This window comes from Poecilia reticulata, linkage group LG16, assembly GCF_000633615.1.
Source record: "Poecilia reticulata strain Guanapo linkage group LG16, Guppy_female_1.0+MT, whole genome shotgun sequence".
Taxonomy (NCBI): Eukaryota; Metazoa; Chordata; class Actinopteri; order Cyprinodontiformes; family Poeciliidae; genus Poecilia; species Poecilia reticulata.
Genome location: NC_024346.1, coordinates 5,740,281 through 5,749,349, shown reverse-complemented (window position 1 = coordinate 5,749,349; position 9,069 = coordinate 5,740,281). Strand labels below are relative to the sequence as shown.

Sequence of the window (9,069 nt, the reverse complement as noted above, 5' to 3'; positions counted from 1 at the left end):
GTGTGTGTGTGTGTGTGTGTGTGTGTGTGCGTGTGTGTGTGCGTGTGTGTGCGAGGCAGACGTGCCCTGAGGCGGGGGGTGAAGGCAGCTCAGACCCATCTGTGGGTGAGATGGGTCACATCTGCATGAGGACGGTGCATGTTTGCTACATGGAGATCGACAATGTGAATTGATCAACAATACCTGCCAAACAAAAGCAACAAATGACAAGAAACACATTGGCTTCTAAAAACTAACTGCGCAAAAGTCTTTCTTGTAACCTTTTAACGTTAAAATTTGCATTCTGCTCATTTTCGTACTTCCATTTGGGTCTCGACTGCTTTTACAAACAGTAGAGACCCAGTAGCACTAACAGTAGTAGCACTTTTAAAAGCGCTTAAGAATAAAATACAAAGCTGGTTTTTCACAATAAGTTGGTCTTTTTTTGGTGTCTGGAAAATGAGCGGTTTCAAAAATCTCTGAAATCTAATGTCACAAATCAGCAGGCATTGCCCATCACCTAGCAACCAAAGTAAAGTCCAAGCCGTTACCTAGCAACCCAAGCAGAGCTTTGACTGTCACCTAGCAACCGAAACTGAGTTCCAGCACGTTTGATAAGCTGTATAATGGCTGCTGGAAAGCACAAGTGTTTTTTCTTTTTTGTTGTTGTTGTTGTTGTTGCTGCTGACTTACAATCCAGAAACTACTTGCTGTTTTCTTGTTGGTTGCCTAGGAGGCTTTACTAATTAGTCTGTCTTATTTCAACAGCAGCATCTATTCTTACTTCCATAAACCGGTTGTAAACCGTTAAACCGTTCCGATTGCGGCCACATTTAGCTAGTATGAGTGATCACACACACAATTGGATTTTTAGCAAAAAAACAAGATCAGCGCATCAAGAGATACACTGTAAAAGTAGCCTAAGACAACATGGTAATAAGTAGTATCTAAATACTGTTAACTGAATACACTGGGATGACCAAAGCTGGTTTGGAGCATACAGGAGTCAAATGGAAAGAAATCAGCAACGACCTTTGAGAAGTAATTGTTGCTGTCCTTCAATCCTCTGTTTGATTCAATCCACAGAGACATTCTAGAGAGCAACCGACGTTCCAGATCTTCCTGAAGTTAGAAAAACTGGTGTTTATCCACTTCTGATGTGTTTGTGCCACACACATAAATCGAATATTTTGTTTGTTTGTGCTCTCTGCAGTAATGACTGTTTTCTGAGCCCATTTGAAAAAGGCAGCAATTACTTGGCCGTCTTCCTGATCAGTGGTGGAAGGTTACCGCTCACTGATGTAATGTTTATGGTTTGGTTAAGAAATAAAATATTTATTTGGATAAAAAATGGATAATCTTTTCCAGAATTTAAAACCAAAGCCTTGCACTGTTAATCTCAAAGCATGTGATCCATCTTATTTACATTGCGATGCCACAAATGACTATAGATTAGGATTAATTTACAGCTTTTCTATGCTCAGAATAAATTTGGCTTCTTCCTGTTTAGTTAATTAACTCCTGCTGCTTTGAAAACTTCCTATTCAACATGTTGATTAGCAGAACCTTCAGTTAAAAAGCATAATTGGCAATCAACCTAACAGGACCCAGCACGCCCTCAATGTTAATTGAGCTTAAACTTCGAATCATTTTCTCCACGCGGTTTAAAATAATACATATGCACATGTGAAGCCTCAAAATAACATTGTTTTACAGAAAGTTGTTTTTTTTTAAAGTCAGTTTCCTGGTAAAAACGTGACTATCCAGCATAGTATATACATTTTTTTAAAGGGTGGAGATTATTGAGAAATAATGGCACTGAATAATAAAATACAGTAATATTAGTCAGATTTTTTAATTCTAAAACCATTTTTAAATTTTTCTTGGGATAATTTTACCACTGGATTACCCAACAGCATGCATTTGGCAGCTAGCAAACTATAGCAGCTAGCTAACTATAGCAGCTAGCTATTATGTTTGAATACATGACTTTACAGTTTATTTGCATTTTACATTGTATCTAAGAAAATGCAACTAAACATATTAGAATAATAAAGTTCAGTTATCCGTTTTTGCTTGTTTTTTAGACTTACATCCATTGTTTCAAGCCAAATGTTTAATATTGTCCCAAAGTAAAGCTAAGTCAGTACAGGCTTTATGTTTTTCTCCACCAATCTTATGGTCCTTTCAGTCACAAATAAGCTCCGTTCTGCTTTGCTGAATCTCAACACAGAACATAAATGAAAATGTAAATATGGACAAGACAAAGATTGATGGCAGAGAGTACTTTCTACATTCATGCACAAAGTGAGATTAGTGATGCAGCTCACAGAACACCAATTTAAAGCTTCGCTTTTAAACGAGCAGTTTCGAGAGCGGCCATTTGTTTACAGCCTGACAGACCGTCCCACTTTGTGTTGTTTGGGCTGATGGACTCTATTTAGAAGTCTATTCTTAAACATCCCCATAACTCTGTCAATTTAAGCATTACAAAAAAGGTCCACCAAGGAGAATGTGCTAAAAACTTCCACTCAGTGACGCATCTTCAATCAACTGCATGTATTTCTCAGAAAAAGTTTGAACAGACTCGGATGAGGCCAATAATAATTACAATCAACAACTAAGAGTGTGATAAGGGGCTTGTTAAGACACTCATCAGTTATCCTGCTTCAGACCTGCCTCTGGCTCAAAATGATAGATGATTACATAAGATCATTGACAAACAAGAGAGAAGGTAAATCGCAATTCCTCGCCTACTCTCCAACTCACTGAGCTTTTGTTTCACTCACTTGCCAGCACAATAATTTTTTTTGTTTGTTTTTTTAAAAATAAAAATAGGCGATCAAATATTATTCAGGACTTGCAAAAGTGAAGTCATTGGGTGTTTTTCACATTGGTTTGATTGGGGACCAAAATTGCAACATTTGTTGCATTTTCAGTTGGTGTGGTTCACTTTCACACTGCAATGCGACAAATAATCCAAACAAACTGAAAAACTGTTCATTTCCTCCCCTGTGGGGGCACTGCACCAAGAACTACTGGAGAAAATGACACAAAAACCTCAAAAGAAGACACTGAGAGCAACTTTCTTTTTCACGAAACAAACAAAAACGTAGTGGCGTCAGATTTAAACAGTTGTAGGATTTATCTTCCCTTTGGTAAAATACCATGAGCCATTTCTCCTGCTAGCGCTAAACTAGCACATTTGTTTTGGTTTAATCTACCCAGAATGTCCTGCGCTGTAGTCCGCTTCCTGCTTTTGGAGCTGACATCCACATATGCATTCGAACCGCTCCAGAGTTTACTTCAACCAAACCAAGACCCAGGTTTTGCTTTTTTAGTCGATTACGGATTCGCACTTCCCTGAACCGGACTAAAGTTTTGATTTAAGCGGACTAAACACAGACAGGGACAACTCTCTTAATTTTTACCAACCATGTTTGCCTTGACGTAAACACACCCCAACTCAAAAACGTTTGTTCTCATCCTTTACTCACCAATCAAGATTTATGTCTTTTCTTGACTTGAATCATACGTGACTTGGATTTTTTTCATTTTTTCCAGTGACTTTAGAGGACTACAACTAAGATCTTGATCTTAAATCAAACAGCAGCTAGACAATTGAATCTTAGATGGTAGCGTAGTGTACCAACAGGACAATGATCCCAAACACAGGTTATCTTGTTTGCCTTCCTCAACAGTGATCAAATATACAACCATAAATTATGTCAAAAGCTTGAGCTCTGCAAAATACGAACAAGTTACCAAATGCTTGTTTGTGTCATAAAGTTTTAACAATTTTACCATTTGGATAAAAATAAATCCACAAGAATTTCAACTCATGAGCCCATTTTTTGCCAACAAAATTCAATTAAATGTTATTTATAGTCAAAAAAGCCAAGAATTAATTTGACATGAGTAAAAAATACACTAAATCAGAACTCCTTGACTTTATTGTTCTCTGCTTTCGGGTCCTGGTGTTGTCGATGGGATCGTTGGAGCGAAAGCGACAAGCCCTGAGCTGAACTTTCTGACAGATGTTTGGGTAAACTCATCCATTTTGAATTCGCCTCATGTGGTGTGGTCCTCACAGTTACCCGCAAACATCCTGCCTCTCATCTGCCTCGTGATTAAATTGCCTTAAAGTATCAATCCCATTTAATTACCGTCATTATCATCAATGAGAAATCACCAGTGCCCAAAACGGCAGGGTTAATTAGGCTTTCAGGGACACAGAGATTATTTATCTGTGGTCGCCTGCAAAGGAAAGATACGAACTGGGACTCGTGTTGGGTGTGCTCCGTTTACTTAACCAGCTCTGTCAGTCTGCTTGTTTTCTCTCTGACTCACTTTACGCTCACGCTGCTGGCACTTCCCATCTCGCCCCTGTTTTCATCACAATCTGCAGACATCTGCAGGTACTGATGTCCTTTCCTTATGTGTTTATCAAGCTAACATTTTAAACAGGAAGGATCTAAACAAGCAAACATTTTAGACTTGAGAAAACTGGAGCAGCTGTTCAGAAAATGTCGAGCTAAAGCTCACAAAGCAGCAGCAGAAACATTACAAAAATACTGTTCACTAATTTAGTGCTAATGGATTTATGCTGTAAGGATGTTGGCAAAAATGTTACATTTACAGTGCTTTTTAATTTAATAAAGAATTGAAATGTTTATATGATGTTCTGTTTGTCCTATTTTTTTTTCAATGAACAACAAAAAGATGAAAAGAATTTTCATCTTTTCAGATTTTACTGATTTTCCATATAACCAGAGAATAATTTAGATCTTCACGTACCTAAATCATCTCTTCCAATATATTTTTCTTATGAAAGTGTATTCTGAATTTACATTAGGGAACATAGGGCTGTGAATAAACTGAAAATGATCGAATACTTATTAGCTTATTGTCGCAAATTTGCATCAAACCTTTTCCAGTCTTAATTCATCTTCATGAACAAACTAAGATCCTGTTGGAAGCAGTTTGCTGCCTTATATCGATCAGAGTTATACCTAATTATGACTCATTTCATTAGAAATTCATTAATTATTTGATTATTTTATTATTCTTACAGGAAGTTCTGACTGCAGACTGATGATAACCAGAGAGTAATAAACAATTTACTCTTATTTGAACACATAAAAGTGAAAGTAGCAATAAAAAAAAAATCATGTTATAGCTAACATTAATATATATGAAATAATCAATACATAATTGGGAATAACTGCTTCATGTCGGCTTTAACAGAATCACTTTAACAATATAAAGTCAGTATCTTTAATCAATATTCAAACAGAAATAATTAAAGTCTGCATTTTTAAAGTCATTTGTTGATTAGTATTGTTTGAAATAAAGCAAGTTGTAAGTCTGTAGTCCCAGTTTTATTATTTTAATCAGTGTTAAACCTCAGGTTTAGAAATTACCCCGACTGAACCCAACGAGGCGCAGAGAAGTTTTTTCATTAGCTTTTAAACTTCGTAAAGCCACAGGCTTCTGATTAAAAGGTTTCGGTGCTGAGCAAGAACCGATTCCCATTAAAGCTGCAACTGGTGGGAAAAAAAAGAAAAGTATTTACTCTGACAGTTTCTGAAACAAACTAAACTGCTTATCTTACAAAATGCCTTCAGATGACATTCGATGTTAATTGGCTGGATACAAATAAACTCATATTTCTGTTCATCTTTTATTTCTTTTAATTTAATCACTTTTTTTTATTCCCTGGAGGACTGATTACAAGAATGTCTTCAATAAATCAGTTTAAAAAATCATTAAGATAAAAAGTCTTTCTGTTTAATGAGACTCAGTCAGACCAAAAATAGACTTTCTAATGATGTGTGCAGCTGCATCTGATTGCAACGTTTGATGTCTGCATCCGCAGGAATTAGAGCGATGCAGTCACAAGCTGGTGTCAAATAAAAGTCAGAGGGTTTGGGGTTAGTAAAAACCAGTGTTGGAACTTTAAAAATAGATTATTTTTTCCGTTTCTCTTCTTTAGATAGATATTCACAAAAGAAATTCAGCTTAATCTCTGCACACAGTTGATTTTATAAGGTGAGAAAGAAAAGTTTGCAACAAAAACTCTTGAATTACCTGCAGGAATTAATTCAAACACTCAACATGTTAAACTTATTTCAGCCTCTATAGACAATGTGGTGTGAAAATTTAATAGTCAACAAAATGTATTTCGTTATTTTAGCCTGTCTTTTTGCAAAGAACAACAATTTTGTGTATTTAAAGAGCCACTACATTAATATTATTAATTCAAATATTGCCCAAAGTGAAGACAAATTATGTTTTAAAAAAAGAAACAACAACAACAAACATTGGCACAATAACACATTTTGCTAAATAAAAAATTATCCCAGAAATTGTTGCAATAAAGAAATATTGAGAATATTGTTGTTTTGAGTCTATTTTACCAAGTAATTTATTAATAATGGGACTGGAAAATATTCTAAAATAAAACACGACGACCAAAAACCGTAAATAAAATGGATTCTAAAGTTTCAGTAATCAAAGTTATCCTTCAAAAAATATGAACCATCACAATGGAAATGATTCAGTTTATGTGTTTAATTGATTAATTGCATACTGCGACAGGCCTGGCTTACTGTACAACAGCGGTGTCCAAAGTGCGGCCCGGGGGCCATACGTGGCCCCTGTACTGATTTTGTGTGGCCCTTCAATTACAATTAAAAACTTACACATGTTTTGTCTGCCAGCACTAATGGTTGATCCAGGTGGAGACTTTATGTTTTTAATTAACACAAAATGATTACAAACAAATTAGAATGTTCTCATAATGGAAAATGTTTGTTCATCTTTTTTGCATTTTCTATGGTTTTGTTGTAAACAGGAACACATTTTACTTGGTGACTTTAACTCAAAAGCAGACTTTAGTTCAGCAAAATATGCTCCTAATTAAATTTGATCCAAAAAGTGCTACAATATAGATGAGTCTTTCTGTACGGTGATTTCCACATCCATTCTTACAAAATCTATAACCCGTCTGTTTATGTTAGTTATTGTGTGCTCAGTTTGAGCAGGTAAAATTTGAGTTTAAATTTTCACAAATGATGAATTTTAGCCTGGATGAATCTGCCTCCTGTCCAGGTAAGACTCACAATTCGTCTTCCAGATTTTCGTCACCGAGATGCTTAGCGGAGATTATTGAGCGTCAACGCCGGCTGGGAGCTGCAGCTCTGGCAGGAGAGCAGAAGATGTGACTGAAGAAAGTGGCAGGACTTTGATCGCTTGCTTCTACGGGCTTTAAAACCGAGGTGATGGAGTACATCAGTGACATTTTACTGCTCATGCTAAATGACCCATTTCTTACCCTGATGAAGTTGCTGCAGGTTTTGTGACCTTTGAATCTCCTGGAGAAGTCGTTTCCAGGAAACCGAGCGGTAACGAAAGGGAAAAAATACCTCTGACACGTTTTATGCAGCGAGGGAAAATATTCTTCAAACATGATCAGTCAAGTCAATGAATCAACTTTACATTTTTATTTTCTGGGCTATTTAAGTGTTTCTTGAATGTATTCAAAGGTTATTTATTGTGCATACTTTAGTACATATAAAAACGTCAAACTTTTCTCCTCCCTTCTGGTATTAATTCAGACCAAACCTTTCCTGTCTTGGATAAATAAGGATGAGCCATAATGTTTTTATTTGCTAAACGCCAGAACAAAACAAGAAGCTTTTAGATTTTACTGGGTTTTTTTTATATTTTGTGAAATGGGTACATTTATAAATACTAAGATTAATAATCAAATGATTGTGTTAGCTTCAATTGTTATCAAACATGACTTAAAAGAATTCAAAGTTTGTAATTTGATGCCTTGAAATTGGGCCTCAAGTTGTCATAACGTGGACAATTTTGTTTAGATTAATGTCAAGTTGTCATAACAAAGACATTTTGAATAAAGTCAACTTTGTATTAAAAGTGTCATGATTTACCGAATGACGCTTTATGACAACAGTCATAAATATTCATAAAGACTTATTGATGTTCATGACAGGTGTTACGTCATGTTTATGACAGTGTTATGACAGTCTTATTCACCCCCCTTCAAATAAAGTGTTACCAAAAGCCGATTTTACACAACACTGCCCCTGCCAAACGTTGCCCTTGAAGGTTTCCTGCTTTAGATAAAACTGAGATCTGCTTACTTTTTGGGCGGCACCTGTCCCACGTTGACCCGGACGCACATGACCTTCCGGGTCTGCACTCCCATGGAGCAAAGGCCCTGAGCGTCCGCAGCGGGACGCGTCCCTGCGGAGGTGTTGAGCGGTGCGGTGGAGGGGTCCTCGGTGCACGGCCCCCAGGGCCCCGTCTGCCAGTGGTAAACGATGCAGGCGTGTTCGTTACAGTTCCGCACCTCCTGCAGGGCGCTGCTGTTCGGACACAGGGAGCCGCCTGAGGATGGGAAGCAGAGAGTCACAGGCGAGCAGAGCTGGGTACTAACTACTTACTGTTACTCAACTACATTTACTTGAGTAACTTTTTCTGACTACATGTACCTTTAGAGGTATTTTTAATATGATGTATTTCTTACTTGAGAATTTTTAAAAAATGTCTCTTAGTTGAGTAAAATTTCTGGATTTTCTGCCCACTGAATGAAAAACAAACATGTTTTAACCAAAAATTCACCAGACACAGACACACGCCTGTGGTTTCTGTTAAAGATTCATTTGTTTTTTTTATTGAAAGAAACTGATTTGAAAAATGTTTCTTTTGCTTTATTTTTTGTTACTTATATCATTTTGGCATAAAAATTCTAAAATTTCCACTTCACTTTATATTTTGGTCCATTTGATTAAGTAATTTTTAAATATTAAATGATTGGATCCAATTTTTTACCAAATACTTTTTAACTCTTACTTCAGTAACTTCTTGGACGGCTACTTTTTACTTTTACTGGACTAAAAGTATGTTGAAGTAAAATTACTCTTACTTGAATATATTTTTTGGATACTCTACCACCTAAAGATAAAACCCCCCAAAAACAATAAAGCTAAAAAAAAAAAAATAAATAAACATGAGTGGCTCCATAAATTGGGCTGCACAGTGGCGCAGTTGGTAGAGCTG

General features: G+C 36.4%; 1 protein-coding gene across 8 annotated transcripts in view; it reads right to left on the bottom strand.

Moving 5' to 3' along the window:
* Nucleotides 1–9,069, bottom strand: part of thsd7ab (thrombospondin, type I, domain containing 7Ab) — a 224,881-nt gene that overhangs the window by 69,810 nt on the left and 146,002 nt on the right. For all 8 annotated transcript variants that reach the window (XR_535685.1, XM_008430970.2, XM_008430964.1 and 5 more), the window contains one exon: nucleotides 8,151–8,397. Coding sequence is in view for 7 of the 8 variants with exons in the window: in XM_008430970.2 (XP_008429192.1) it covers nucleotides 8,151–8,397 (247 nt within the window). In the remaining variant the exon portion in view is untranslated. The remainder of the gene's footprint in view (nucleotides 1–8,150; nucleotides 8,398–9,069) is intronic.